This window comes from Chiloscyllium plagiosum, unplaced genomic scaffold (assembly GCF_037043375.1).
Source record: "Chiloscyllium plagiosum isolate Xiang-an unplaced genomic scaffold, Cpla_swu_hap1 HiC_scaffold_34, whole genome shotgun sequence".
NCBI lineage: Eukaryota > Metazoa > Chordata > Chondrichthyes > Orectolobiformes > Hemiscylliidae > Chiloscyllium > Chiloscyllium plagiosum.
This window is the reverse complement of record NW_028270172.1, coordinates 24,321,465-24,337,573: the sequence shown is the minus strand read 5'-3', so window position 1 is coordinate 24,337,573 and position 16,109 is coordinate 24,321,465. Positions and strand designations below refer to the sequence as shown.

The window sequence follows — 16,109 nt, the reverse complement described above, 5'->3', positions numbered from 1 at the left end:
ATGCCCCTTTAACATCCATATCTTGGTGTCATATTTAATCCATAATTTGTCACTCAATTTCCACACCTGTCTCAGTTCGTTGACCTTTGTTACCCTTGGACTAAAATTTTGCTGTGCACTCCTAATTGATTACATCCCAAATTGTACCCTCTGTATATTTTAGGTGGCTAAAACGTTGCTGGTCATGTCTTAACTGGCAGCAGGTCACCTTCATGTTTCACCCCCATGCTCATTGACTTCTATTGGCTCTCAGGCCTGCAGCATCTTGAAATTAAAATTCTCTTCTGTGTTTTCAAATTACTCCAGTGACCTGCTCCACCTGTATCGTTGCAACTTCTTCCAATTCCATAATCAGCTAAAGTCTCCAAGCTCTCATTCTGACCTCTTATGCATTCCAAGTTGTAACTGTTGCCCCATTGGTGGCTATTCTTTCAATTGCCAAGGTCCCATGCTCTGGAATTCCCTCCTTACACCTCACCATCTTTCTACCTCGCTCTCCTCCTTTTCAAGACACTAAAACCCACCGGGCAAGCTTTTGTTCATCTAACTAATATCTCCTTACGTGGCTTGGGTCGTACATTTTCTCATACACCTGTGAAAAAGCTCGTTTAATCACGTTAAAGGTGCTATGTAAATGCAAGTTGTTGTTGTTAAACATGTCCAAATTTTGTTTCAGAAACACAGTGATGCAGTGCCGATTAGAAACCTCCCGACGCAGTCCCTTGCTTTCCACGCTGATAAAGGTACTCCTCAGCATGTTTTTTTCCTTACTGATTTTACCTTTTTACCACCTCCCTTCCCAACCTCTCGGATGCTGACTCAGCCCACTGATGCCTGGCCACCTTCACAATTTTAACCAAGTAACTCGTCATGAGTGATCTCAAATATTGGATTGAAACTGATGTGAATCCATTCAAAGCACACTTACTCATGCAGAGTTAAACTTGGGCTCAGTAATATGCCGGGAAGTCATTTGCCATTGGAAGCAATGGTTCTGACACTCCAATACTGCTGGATATGGGGATTGCTGAAAATAATCAGGAGAAAGAAACTTGCTTATTTCCCAACCTTTCCACTTCTAGAATTCATTATAACATCCATACTGTTGGCTGGAGGTCGAACATATGGCCTCAAACCCAAAATATTTCTGTCTAATTCAGCAATGCTACTCACTAATTAAACACTCAAAGAACTTACGGGTTTGTAATCTAAGGATGACATGGAACTATTCAAATTTATTTCTGACCAAATTTGCCAAGAAATCCTTTTTTTTCCCCAGAGATGTCTTTCTTACCACTCCCTTTATGAAGTGGCCCAAGCCACTTTGTGGTTTTTCCCAGTGCTCTGTAGTGACTGTAGACGGTAAACAAGAAAGCACAGGGATGACTAACTTCACTTCTTCTGTTTATTTTTGACCCTCAGCCCTAATTTTGAAGAATCATAATGCCACTTCTGCCTACATAGTGTAACTAAATCGGATGACCCCCAAAAACACATTTAGCCTGCATGTGTTGGTTTCAATGTGGGTAACACATCTGCCTGATCTCTATATTCAGCCAGCATCAACTACACTGTTTCCCAGCTCCATTCTCTGTAGGTGGCAATATTGTGAGTGGTTAGTACAGCTTAAAGCTAGCATGGACTGCTTAAGAGGGAGATGCGTCGTTGTTTGAACAGATGCTGCAGCCAGGGGAGAGATTGAGCTCCAAGGTTTTAGACACCAAACTGGATGTCTTGGTGGAAGAAGGATACCGTGTAACAGCAGATGGGAGGGCAGATGCATGGTAGAAGACCATGGGAGTGAGTTGCTTAATGCAACAACCAAGCCCCAAGAGCCTGATGCAGTGATTCAAAAAGTTCAATGACCTTACATGAATAATCAAAGCCAGTGAATGCCATATCTGGCCAACCTGCTGGGGAACAACTGTGCCTCTGTGTCCTAATCCTCATGTGACAAATAATGTTGGTTGTTTTTGGATAGTTATAGCTGAAGCCAAGACCAATGGAAGGGCTGCATCATTGATGATAAAGGTATCCTCGTGCCAACTCCTCTTTCTCAAATCTCCCTCGTTATACCATCCTTTCAGAGTTACAGACCACAGGTGATGTGAGCACCATTTTACCTTTCCCTTCCCATGTACCAGAATCCATCCGTGGCTCTTTTTCCCTTTCAGATACTCAAGACGTGCAACCTGACCAGCTCATACAGGAAAAGCAAGGAGAGAGTAATGAGAAATCAGGTGATTTCAAATAAAAACAGAGAATGCTGGGAATTTTCAGTGGACCTGGTAATCTGTGAGGGAGAGAGACTGTGTTAATGGACATGATTTTATCAACCCCTGGCTGGCAGGCATAGGGGTGATAAAATTCAAGGGTGCCTGAGTGCCAGGATTCTGCAAACTTTGTTGATACCAAGCTACTTTATCAGTGTGGGAAGGTAGCAGCCTGGTCACATGCCAACTGGAAGTGGGCTAAAAGGCCCAACTGAGTGGGAGCATCCTGGAATACTGGTGTCAAACTGGCCTTCTCCCTCCTATGCTTCAAGGGATAACCATCAGTTGTGTGGAAGCAGGGATTTTCCATGGCTGGGTGGGAAGGAGAACTGGGGACCATCATACCTCGAGCCTTATTGGCGCTAAGAGCGACCCTCTAGTCACAAAGGCTATTCTCACCACCTAACAGTAAAGCAGAAACATGTTTGCTTTTAGCCTTCCATCAAGTATTTCTGTCAGCATCAGCAGTAGTCACCAGGCTGTTGAATTGCTGTTTTGTGACTGGTCCAGCAAGGTGGAGAGCTGACCCACCATCTTTATTTGGATGTTGAGCTCAGCAAGAACCTCTTTATTGTCTCGGAAGACTGATACTGTTGGGATTCACTCTGTGCTGAGATAATCCAAGCTCACTTTACAGGTCTGATGCAAGCTCATTGACCTGAAATGTCAAATCTGTTTCTGTCTCTCTGTCTCTCTCTCAGATGCTACCAGATCTGTTGAACATCTCCTGCATTTTCAGTTTTAATTTCAGATTTCCGGCACTTTCAGTATTTGGCTTTAATGCAATTTGACTTCACAGTGACAGGCACTGGTTCAGATGCTGGCTGTGCGCATATTTTAGAAGATAGATCCTTCCTTAGAGGAGGGAGGGCTGACACATCATGATGAATTGGTTACAAATGGATTAAAGGTGGGATATGTGCAAGAATCATGACAGTGGCAGCTCACAGAGAAGGTGGTCACATGTGCTTGTTTTCCTGCCAAGGGTACACAGGACCACCATCAAAAGGCAGACAGCAGAACAATGCTGATAGGTGTTCCCAACAAAATGCTTGCAACATTGGGGAATTTGGCAGTAAGCCTGCCATCAATCTCAAGGAACATGAAGTACATAAGAAATAGGAGCAGGAGAAGCTCATTTGGCCATCACCCTGCTCTTCCAATCAGCAAGATCACAGGCTTAACTCTACTTCCTTACTTGCCACTAGATAACCCTTGACTCCTTTGTCTATCTCTGCCTTGAATGTATTCAATAACCCAACCCCCATTAACTTCTGGCAGAGAGAATTCCCAAAACTAATCATCCTCTGTGAGAAGGACTTACACCTCATCTCCATCTTAAATGGGAGATTACCCTTATTTTGAAAGTCTACCCATTAGTTCTTGACTCTCCCATAAAGGGAATCATCCTGTCAGCAGCAACCCTGGTAAGATATCTTTATAATCTATGTGTTTCATTAAGGTCACCTCTCATAATTCTAAAATGTAATGAATATAGTCCCAACTGGCTCAACATTTCCCCATAAGGCAATGCCATCATCCCACAAATTCCCAGAACTAACTTGGCAGAGGGTATTGTGCAGAGCTTGGAGCATGTTCTTCCCAATAGCTGCTGTGGAGGCTCAGACTGCTGCCATGCCAGCTCCATTTGCTACCATTGTGAACTGTGCATTACAGTGTACAGGAGCCAACAGGCTCTTACAGCAGTCCAGCAACAGGTTTTCCTCCAGATTGCTTGGATTGCTGAGCTGCTGCCACAGGGGCTAAGTACTACAAGGTTCCTGCAGAGTGATGCGAGAATCAGACGCATTAATTCGAAGCACAACAAGGGTCAGCTGTATTACAGTCCGAATGGTTGAGTATGCTTCGTGTGTGCAGAGATATCAATGATGTAATGAGCAGAGGATCACATGGTCATCACCTTTTGGTGTCTCAGTTACAGCTGACACAGTGAGCTGCTACAGAATAAATTATTATTGTCAGAATGTCAAGCATTGAACTTCAGGATTCTCTCTGTCCCATGAGGTGAACATTAAGTTGTCACAGGAAACAATTTCCATGCAGTTAATGGCCCCTTTCACTCCACACAAACTTGCAATGCTAGTGAAGCTGTATGCTCTTTCTGCCTTTTTTGCTCTGTAAAGAGAGAATGGAATGCTGTCAATGCATCGATGACCTCCCTCCCTCATTCAATGCTGGATAGTCCACCCTGCAAGAATTCAGATGCAGACTTAAATTCATCCTCATAATCTTGTTCACAAATGCTGCTAAATGGTCCTGTCCACTCTGAGGTTGCAGTAAAAACAGAGGACAGATTTCTATCAGAAAGTCCATTGTGGAATGCAGACACTGCTTGACCCTGAGCAAGAAACAATGCAGCTTGAATACCCTGTGTTTCACGGTGAAAGCCCTTTAACCTCTCCTTCTTCTCCTTCTTCCAGCAGCCAGTCCTGCTTTGCATTGTCAGTTTATTCTCCAAGTAACACTGTGTTCAGAGTGGGTACCCATGAGTATATCCATGTCTTAGAGCAATTGATTTGCACAGAATCTTGAAATCACAACTTGCTGTAAACAGTTGCAACCTTAAGCAATTATATAAAATAACATAAATGTGTAGACCTATGTCAACAGCTTATTGTTAGTTAAGAAAACCAAAAACTTAATGTTACAGGAAATACTGCAGTTCTTCAGTAGGTTAGGCAGCATTTACGGAGATAAGAGGACAAGATCAATGTCCTTTCTGAAGAAGTGCAACATATTTTTCAACAACTAACCTATAGGTATTGGATAATGCCTTTGTTTCAAGAAATCTTTCCAATAGTTGATCCAGTTTGTAAAATTCAGAATATTGGTTGAAATGTTGAGTTTCAAAATGGCACACTGATGCATCAATGTAGTACCTGGCAGGAATCACCTGGCAATGCATCCTCCAGATGATATTTTGGAGCTATAAAGACACTCAAAGCTTCCAAAATATGGGTACCATGAACCCACTTCCTCATCTCCTATATCTGTCTTGGCTCAATGCTAGTGTGGTTGCCTCTTAGCCTGGAATTCATGGATTCCAGTCCCATTTCGGAGAAATGAGCACGAAGTCTCAGCTGCAACCATGTGGGGTATTGAGATAGCTGCTAAGTTTCAGAGGAATCATTAGTCCAAGGCCCCATTGGCCTCTATTGTGGGTGTCATTTCAGGTTCAAAGAAGAGCATGAGATTTCTCCAGTGTCCCATATTCATCAATCAACTTCATTCAAGCAGATTATCTGGTCATTATCATATTGCTGCATCTGGGATCTTGCTGTGTGTTCATTGGTCTCTGTAATTTATGCATTATATCAGTGCTTCATTAGCTATAAAGCATTTTGTGATGTCCTGAGGTTATGAAAGGTGCTACATGAATACACGTTCTTTCTCTTATTTTAGAGTTACATTGCACAGATATCAATATTAGACTGTTAATGGTGAGAGGAACTCAGTAATACATTCGATATGCATTGCACCACCCAGCTACCAGGTTCTATCCTGATGTTTGCCTTCTTTCCCAGAGAAGTGTGTGATCTCCACTAGACCTTCGAACTGGAGTTTCACATGTGGTAACAGGTTACAAACCAAGGTTAAGCTGTACTCTATTAGACGGTTCCTTTACGTTGAAAGGAAATTGTGCTTCCTTGATTTGGATTGAGTGCTGAAACCTACAGACAATAATGTCCGAGACTACTGTGTTTTTACTAAGTTGGCTGATCTAAGCATGATTGTAGGGGGTAAGAAGTTGGCTAACACTTTGATTGCCTGAAGACAGAGTAAAATTCCAGAACTGTTAATGAAACGAAAGCATAGTCTTTTGTTCTCCAGCAGATCACCATAGAGGTATCTACTTATTCTCATTCAGCTCATGGATGTGTAAATCCCAACTCCCTCAAGTTAAGAAGGGCATTCCTATCAGGGCATTGGCATTTCCTGCTTCCATTCAGTTTTAGTCAGTGTAAGGAAGAATGTAACAATGTTATTTTCTACTTAACTATTTGGTACATGCTCAATGTTCGAGCTGGATTGAATTATCACAAGAATATATTTCACTTGAGAACATTTTTAAAAAGTTTATCTGTATCTCTGGAACAAAAGTGGGACATTACTTATAGAGTAACTGTAATGCTATCTACACTTGTCTTCATTTGTTGTTGTATTTCAGAGCTGACTTCCTCTTTATTCCTTCCAGACTCTGATGTAGAGGACCACTATGATCCATCAGATGGAGGAATTAGTTTCCTAATTACCCCTGCAAACAATGAATCAGATGAAACAAGAACAGGTAAATAAGAAGAGATGAATACTTCTTGGGATGTTTCTCTGTCTGTAATATATTGGAGTCTAAAAGTTGGATTTGGAAAGTTCAGTTTATGTGAACAGCCCCTTAATGCACTTGTTAAAGTTGTGATACATTTGTGTTGATGCACACCAACATTGTAGCAACACAATGTTCCATACATTTTAACCATGTTGGTGATGGTTGCCAAAATATTAGATGGTAGCTAAAGGGTGAACCGCTTTCCTTTAGGTTGTTTAAGAACCTGGACTAAGCCTTTGATCTGCACTAAGTTGAAAGAGAGAGACCTGGGGTGACAAATATGAAAAATTAATTGAAAATAAGAGGGCAGACTGAGAAAGTTGTTTAACAAAATAAAAGGACTCTGGACTTATAAATAGAGGCTAGAATGTAAAAGCTTGATGAACCTCTACAAATAATCTAATTTATATCTCAAAGGGATTTAAAACCATCTATATGGAAAAAGTAAAGCAAAACTGTTTCATAGAATAGAATCCCTACAGTACCAAAGTAGGCAGCTATTCAGCACATTGAATCCACACCACCCCTCCCAATCCCTGTAACCCTTCATTTTCCATGGCTTATCCACCTAGCCTGCGCATCCCTGTATACTATAGCACAGCCAATCCACACCTAAGCTACACATTTTACAATGTGGGAGAAAATCCACCAAGACACAGAGAGAATGTGTAAACTCCACACAGACTGTCACCAAGGCTGAAATCGAACTGGGTTCTTGGCATTATGAAGCAGTAGTCCTAACCACTGAGCCACCATACTATCTATTGATTGGAAGGTCTAGAACCCTGAAGTACCTATTGCAAGTGATTGGTAATGCTGAGATGTGGAGAAACCATCTCCACCAGGTTTGCAAACTGGAATATAGTCCATGGAAGGGTGGTGGAAGTAAATTCAGTTGTGCTTTCAAAAGGGAAATATGATAAATATTTGAAGGGAAAATTTACAGCACGAGGGAGAAAGGGGCAATGGGAGAAGGGACGAGACAGATTTATTTTGCAGAGAGCTAGCAATGATGCATAGGACTGAATGCACTTCCTTTGTGTTACAGTTATTCTATGATTCAAAGCTAAATTATCTTGGCTGTCAGCACACAGTTTCACTCCCCAGTGTATAGTTAAGGGAGGACAAAGCTGGTGTATATCCCTGTCCTGCAAGCTAATGTTTACATTAGAAAGTAGATGTTGGTTTAATCCAGTACCAGCTCATGTGATTTTTCCAAGGGCCACCCAGCCTACCAATATTTACTTGACACTCCAAAAATGCTGCAATTTCTCAGCAGGTCAAATAGCCTCCACAGAGATCAGCGGTCAAGATTAATGTCCTTTCTACTGCAAGTGCAACATATTTTTCAAATTCTCCTGTGATATGGTAGGAGTTGCATGCTTCTACTTTAACTTGAGCAATCACACACGTTGCCTTTGTATAATTGAAAGAGGTTCCAACAGATGTTGTCCTGTTGATCCTGTTAAAGTTGCATCCAGAAATTATGGTTTTGGAACATTATTTCCTTAACCCCACTTCCTAGTGATGTTTTCTCTACAGAGATGCCATCGATGCATTATAGCCTTTATTAATTATTATGAGTGTATTGTGTCCTCTCTCACAATCTAACAGTGTTTGTCATTGACTGTATGATGTTTAGACTGAATCCTCTCATGCACTTAGGTCTCTATGACTTACTTTATAATACTAAATAATTTCTGCAGGAATCGATAACCTGAGTTTTTTCACTAAGGAGGATCAGCTGGATTTTCGAAGGATTCCACCATCGATGCCTAATGAAGACACTGTCGTTCTATCCCAAAGGACACGTTCACAGATTCCAGGGAGTCCTAATAACTTCAGACGACCCACATTTTTGCAGCACTGTAGCAGATCCTTTGATTCACTTTTGCCAGCAGACACTTCTGAGGAGCATCCATTGTCTGAATCATCAGTGTAATTACATCAGCCATCTTTGCTAAGTACAGCCTGTTATGTTTAAAGCAATCTAAAAACTTGGTCTGCTTCAACCATTGAATTTTTAGACATATCAGTATTCATGTTTGTGTAAAGGATATGTGTGCATGTCTTTAAAGGCAAATTTACTAAACACCAAGAAGACAAAAGAGGTTAAAAACAGCTCATCCTATTCTTGCAAGGAAGATTGTGTTTGATGAACCTTATCATATTCACTCAGGAGGTGACTAGATGAAATACAATTAGGGTAGTGCACATGGTCGCTCAGAAAAAGTATGCATGAAGGAGACAATTGAAAATGCTTAGGTGATTGAGAACTAGAGGAATGATAGCATACTTGGATTAAAGGGAAAACAAGACTTATACAGTATGAGAAGACCCTAATTGGAACCATTGCCATGGAGAATGCACCAATAAGGTGATGACAGTTAACTGCCAAGCTTTGTTTAAATTCGAAACCAGGCAGATTGAATTTGATTGGTCAAGGCATTGTTCTGCACAAGAATTGAATCATACAATCACTGTCACCTGTTTGGTTGAGTTGAAATAGGAACAACTTGTGTCCTTATTCTTTCTGTCTACAGAGCAAAGGGCCCTGTGGAGTGGTATGTGTAGCTTCCATTTGTACATTCTATGCACTACAATGTGAGCTTGACTGACAATCCTCCATTAGTTATCAACATAATTCTGAGAATCTGAGGATTATATAGTAAATATTGCCTAATCATAGAATCACATCCAGTGTTGGTCACTTAGAGTCATAGAGATGTACAGCATGGAAACAGACCCTTCGGTCTAACCCATCCATGCCAACCAGATATCCCAACCCAATCTAGTCCCATCTGCCAGCACCCAGCCCATATCCCTCTAAACCCTCCCTCTTCATATACCCATCCAAATGCCTCTTAAATATTGCAATTATACCAGTCTCCACCACATCCTCTGGCAGCTCATTCCATACACGTACCACCCTCTGCATGAAAAGGTTGCCCCTTAGGTCTCTTTTATATCTTTCTCCTCTCACCCTAAACCTATGCCCTCTAGTTCTGGACTCTCCAACCCCAGGGAAAAGACTTTGCCTATTTATCCTATCAATGCCCCTCATAATTTTGTAAACCTCTATAAGGTCACCCCTCAGCCTCTGACGCTCTGGGGAAAACAGCCCCAGTCTGTTCAGCCTCTCCCTGTAGCTCAGATTCTCCAACCCTGGCAACATCCTTGTAAATCTTTTCTGAACCCTTTCAAGTTTCACAACATCTTTCCGAAAGGAAGGAGACCAGGATTGCATGCAATATTCCAACAGTGGCCTAACCAATGTCCTGTACAGCCGCAACATGACCTCCCAACTTCTGTACTCAATACTCTGACCAATAAAGGAAAGCATACCAAACGCCTTCTTCACTATCCTATCTACCAGCGACTCCACTTTCAAGGAGCTATGAACCTGCACTCCAAGTTCTCTTTGTTCAGCAACACTCCCTAGGATCTTACCATTAAGTGTATAAGTCCTGCTAAGATTTGCTTTCCCAAAATGCAGCACCTCACATTTATCTGAATTAAACTCCGTCTGCCACTTCTCAGCCCATTGGCCCATCTGGTCCAGATCCTGTTGTAATCTGAGGTAACCCTCTTCACTGTCCATTACACCTCCAATTTTTGTGTCATCTGCAAACTTACTAACTGTACCTCTTATGCTCGCATCCAAATCATTTATGTAAATGACAAAAAGCAGAGGGTCCAGTACCGATCCTTGTGGCACTCCACTGGTCACAGGCCTCCAGTCTGAAAAACAACCCTCCACCACCACCCTCTGTCTTCTACCTTTGAGCCAGATTATCCAAGCATGAGATAGGGTATGGTCTGCACTTGGCCTGCTATAAACAACCTGAGGGATGGAAAAAGCCCAGAAATTGGTAGAAAAACTCAGCAGGCCTTGCAGCATCTGTATAGAGAAAGCAGAAGCAACATTTTGGGCCCAGTGGCCCTTCATTGGATTAGAACCAAAAGGATATGCTTTTAGGATGGAAAACCTACATACCTGACATTGAAATTCATATAGCACCATACACATTTGTGTGATAGTCAGAACATCTCCTTCATTTAGCAGCAGCATTCTGGTAGTAGTGGAACCAACTTGGGTTTCTCCTCCATTGTAACAACATAAACCAGCTTGCTGATGTTTGCTCAAACGTTTGTAATACTCAGAGTCATAGAGATGTACAGCACGGAAACAGATCTTTCGGTCCAACCTGCCCATGCTGACCAGATATCCCAACCTAACCTCTCACAAAGTCATGTTGACTATCCCTAATCAATCCTTGCCTTTCCAAATACATGTACATCCTGATCCTCAGGATTCTCTCCAACAACTTGTCCACCACTGACATCAAGCTCACTGGTCTATTGTTCCCTGGCTTGTCCTTACCACCTTTCTTAAATAGTGGCACCACATTAATTTTGGGATAATCTGAGGTAGGCCGGTTGTTTTGTAGGACCAAAATGAGACCCTTTGGACTATTCATGATATCACAGTAAGTCATCCAACCAGCTTAGCCATTATCCAGCTGAGTGACTTTGGTGCACCTTATTTCAACATCAAGCATACATGGTGAACAAATGACTCTTGCCCTATTTAAGACTTACTGATAACGCTAACCTTATAGTACACGGAACTGTAGGTATCCCAACACTTACATTCATCAGTGAAGGTAGACTTAGAAGTTGCTGAGTTCATATGTTCAATTATTACAGTTTCAGGCAATGTGGTGAGTCTAGATCATCATGATATAATGCTGCAGAGCACATATTTATAGGTTCCATCAACAGTTGAATAAGCTAGCAATGTCAAGTGAGAATATGGACACTATCAATATGCAAGACCTGTATGGTCTTCACAAATATGAAAGAATCCTTCACGGTGGATGTGGGAAAATTGGTAATATTATCAATGATTTGGTCATTTATGTTTTGCAGAACCAGTCTTCGATATGAGTGTTTAAATGGACATCACTTTAATACCTTATGCAACCCATAATTACACAGATGCAGTGAGTCCTACTTTCTGGTCATGTTTAACAATAAGTCTGATAGGTACTGATTTGGATTTGTTATTAAGAATTGCATGCATTTTGTTGATAGTCAGACTTTTTAAGCATGCCTACTCTTCTCCCTTTGTTGGGCTTACAGATATGTATGTCCATGTCAGCCTTGAGCCCTCACAACATTGCCAGGCATTTGGGTTGTATGTGGAAATCAGGTAGGTCACTTGGAATCCCAGAAGCTTGATGTTGAAATACCATGTATCAAAGCCACCCTGTGGGATAATGGTAAGGCCATCATGTTTTAATCCTAAACAGTATCCAGTCAATCTCAGATTATGCTGGGGGAGCTTGATATCTCAAAGTTTGAAAAACAGGTGAAACTATGTATTTCATGCTGCTACTTTGCTATAGGAACAGGAATGATGTTTGCTACTAACAGGCTGTAGCAGTCAGGCCAAAAAGACATTCTTCCTAATACAGAATTATTAACGTGCTATATGAATTTTAGTGCAAGTATGTTGCCTACCTCCCAAAGATTGATGGATTCTATTAAATGGCATATCCCTTTGGCTGTTTACAATAGGCAAGGTACTGATCATATCTAACCAGCTCGTGCTTTCTAAACATCCAACACAGTTTCCAACATTAGTTGTGATTCTGTGATTAGACACCATAGCCCAAAGTGTGTGATGAATTACATTGACATCTCATTTTAGATTGTCAGTTGGACTTACAGCATGGTCACCAGTGTAACTGGAAGCTACCTATGTTGGTAAATACAGTTTTGTTTTGCAGACATAAAGTACATGTACATATACTTTGCCTGTTTCAACTCAAGAAAATAGGTGACATTCTCTGATTCATTTCTCATGTCAACGCCATGTCCAGCCAGAGTCAACCAACCTGGTTCCAAATTTAATTGAAGCTTGGCAGTTAACCATAAGTTATACTCTAACTTGTGCATTCCCTATGGCAATGCATTCACCTGTCACAGTTCACTTGCCAACCAAAGAGCATTCTCCTTTTATGTATTACAAATATGCTTTTCCCTTAACTTTGTTATTTTTTGGGACTTGCAAGATGAAAAGCTTCAATAAAATGTGCCTCTTTTCAAGAATACTCAAGTGCAATGCTACTAAATGAATAAATAATTCTGAGTTTGTTGCAAACTGCAAGCGGCTATTAATAAAGTGGTGGAATGGGTTAAAAGAAAAAGAATTTGCAGTTCAATGTCAGTAGATATGAAGTGCTATGGTTTGATTTTAAAATAGAACCTTGCAGAAAGGTTGGGTGATTTTGACAGGCAGGAAAATTTAGGTTCAACTTGACAAGACTTTGATAGCAGCATCACCTGTGGATGAAACTAATGGGTTACATGGTGAGAAGTATAGAATGTAAAAGTGGATTTCATAGAACTATAGAGTCGTACAATCATACAGTACAGGAAAGGCCCTTCAAACCAGTGAATGCTTGGAGATGTAAGTGAATAATTATATAAATATGATCATACAAATTGAATTATTGTGTGCTAGGCTGACGTTCCCATGATAAGTAGTAAGTTGAGATAACAAAAATATATTTACTCAGATGCATACTGTTATGATAAAATGTATATTTGAAGAAACAGTGGAAATAATAATATCCTTTTTACCAGAGAAGTGATTTGACCATTGTTTAATGTTCTGAAGAATGGGATAAAATTGGTAGAAATATTGTTGGTGATTGTTCTAAAAAAAGATAGATATCAAATGGAAGGTATATCATTCAGAAAGCAGAAAAACTTTTTTATGATGCAAAGGGTAGCAACATTAGAAAAATCAATTTTAATGCAAGGTTGTTGTATTTGTATTGATGGTACTCAAGTTATAAATCATTTATTTTTAGTAATTCTCATCATTTAGTTTAATGTTGCCATCGCTCCTGAAACTACTGAACAGGTTCTCAAATGCAACCTCATATCAGCTTTCCGTCTGTGTTAAATATAACATGCTATTTTCCCTCTTTCACCTTTCCCATTTCTCTTTCTCTTTCAGAATTTCTGTCAACAGTTTGTGGTTGTTTTTGAATGGGTTTCAAATTAATTTAGGCAGTGATTAATAGAATACAAAGGACATCTTGTAAATTTTTGTGCAGGTCTATAATTTGCAAATTTTTTTGCATTTTCTCATTCTCTTGCCAAACAATAGCACAAATGATTCACACATCACAGATAGTCCTCAATGTGCTGTTGAGTCAGAACATTGAGTTGCATCCTGCTCATGACAATATAAGCAAAGGCCGGTTCCCTAGCTAATGATAATCAAATTTTAGGAACAAAAACAGAAATTTCTGGAAAAACCCAACCCCATGGCAGCACCTGTGGGGAGAAAGCAAAGTTACTGTTTTGACTTCAGTGATCATTTTTAGGAGCTGCGTTCAGGCAGTCTTAGTTTGATTTCTGTTAAAGTCAGAACAATATTTATATATAATTTAGACGTGACTCCATTACAGAAGTATGAGGAATGGCTTCAAGGAATAGAAGTATTGCAATGGTGTGAATGGATGCCACAGTGATTGGAATAATGGTCAAATTATTAGAATGCATTTGAAGGAGTCTTACGCTGCAGCTGGTGCATTCAATATCTGGTAGTGGAATATGCAATGCTGACACTGACTACCTGAAATTGACTTGAAAACCCATCTTTTGCCTAGTACTGATATTCATAAACTAACTTAAATTCTCATACACCAGGTTTAAGTATTGGAAAATTGAAAGGCAACCAGCACGACTTGATGAGGTTCAATAGAACAAATAAGTAATTTGGCTCATTTATATTTCATCTTGAGTGTATAGACTATGAAGATATTGAAACTTAGGCTGTTTACATATGACTTTGATATCCATCCACATTCTTTGGATTGTGGGAATTGCATCTTTCTCTTTTCTCACATCACTAACTCTGCTATCTTGAATTTCTGTGCTCTATTGTTGAACATTGTAGATTAAGTTGCCTGTTCATTAACCCTTGTTTCCATTCACTGAAATTCTTATTAACTGATTTGTTTTCTCTATTGATCTTTTGTTATCATTTAGTTCTCACTAATGAACAGTTTCCCTTCTGTTTGTTGTCTTTCTTACTATTTACCCCTGGTGTGAACTGAACATTGCTGATAAGGAGGAAAGCCAAAGAACAATAGTGCAGTCAAAGGTCTCAGAACTAAATAAAATGATTGTCAAATATGTTTCAATACCTTACTCAACACACATAATGAAGCTCCTTTTATTTCCATTTTTATAAATGGTTTGTTAAATATGATTTAGTACTACAGTTACGGGCAGCACAATGGCTCAGTGGTTAACACTGCTGCCTCACAGCAACAGGGACCAGGATGCAATTCCAGCCTTGGGTGACTGTCTGTGTGGAGTTTGCACATTGTTCCATAGTCTGCATGGGCTTCGTCCGGATGCTCTGGCTTCCCCCAACAATCCAAAGATGTGCAGGTTAGGTAATTGGCCATGCTAAATTGCCCATAGTGTTCAGGGATGTGTACGTTAGTCAGGGCTGAAAATGTGTTGCTGGAAAAGCGCAGCAGGTCAGGCAGCATCCAGGGAACAGGAGAATCGACGTTTCGGGCATAAACCCTTCTTCAGGAATGAGGAAAGTTTGTCCAGCAGGGGAAGAGAGCTTCTTCAAGGAAGGCATGGGGACATGTAGAGTAGTAGAGTAGGGGAATGGGTCTTGATGGAATACTCTTCGGAGGGTCGTTGTGGACTTTTTTAGATTAGATTAGATTAGATTAGATTACAGTGTGGAAACAGGCCCTTCGGCCCAACAAGTCCACACCGCCCCGCCGAAGTGCAACCCACCCATACCCCTACATTTACCCCTTACCTAACACTACGGGCAATTTAGCATGGCCAATTCACCTGACCTGCACATCTTTGGATGGTGGGAGGAAACCAGAGCACCCGGAGGAAACCCACGCAGACACTGGGAGAACGTGCAAACTCCACACAGTCAGTCACCTGAGGCGGGAATTGAACCTGGGTCTCCAGCGCTGTGAGGCAGCAGTGCTAACCACTGTGCCACCGTGCCGACTTGTTGGGCCGAAGGGCCTGTTTCCACACTGTAGTAATTCTATGATCTTTTTACACCTGCAGGTGGTACACATTGCTGTTCCGTTAAACTGATCTCAGACAGCATTGACAGTAAAGTGAATTAAAAGCTCAGAGCAAAGTTTTTATTTTGTTGCTGTCTGTCAGTTAGCTCAATTGGATCCACAACTATTTTGCAATTCGGAGTGATGCAGATAGCATGGGTTCCATTCTTACACTGTCTGAGGTCTCTGTGTAGACCTTGTCTCCCGCCTTGCCTGAGGTGTGGTGACCCTCAAGTTAAATTGATCACCAGTTTCTCTCTCTCTCTCTCTTTCTCTCTGTAATGAGAGACAGCCTGAGGTCCTCTGCCACTATGGTTTTCACTTCACCAGAAGATTACTTTAGGTGCCTTT

The 16,109-nt window shown here is 40.9% G+C and overlaps 1 protein-coding gene across 2 annotated transcripts in view; it reads left to right on the top strand.

The window, feature by feature from the left end:
* LOC122564453 (sodium/hydrogen exchanger 3-like) overlaps positions 1–16,109 on the top strand; it is a 126,527-nt gene that overhangs the window by 105,883 nt on the left and 4,535 nt on the right. Inside the window, exons 14-17 of one of the 2 annotated variants that reach the window (XM_087978549.1) lie at positions 677–743; positions 2,175–2,240; positions 6,490–6,582; positions 14,774–14,806. In XM_087978549.1, the coding sequence (XP_087834675.1) occupies positions 677–743; positions 2,175–2,240; positions 6,490–6,582; positions 14,774–14,806 (259 nt within the window). The remainder of the gene's footprint in view (positions 1–676; positions 744–2,174; positions 2,241–6,489; positions 6,583–14,773; positions 14,807–16,109) is intronic. The other variant, XM_043719351.2, reaches the window with a different exon arrangement.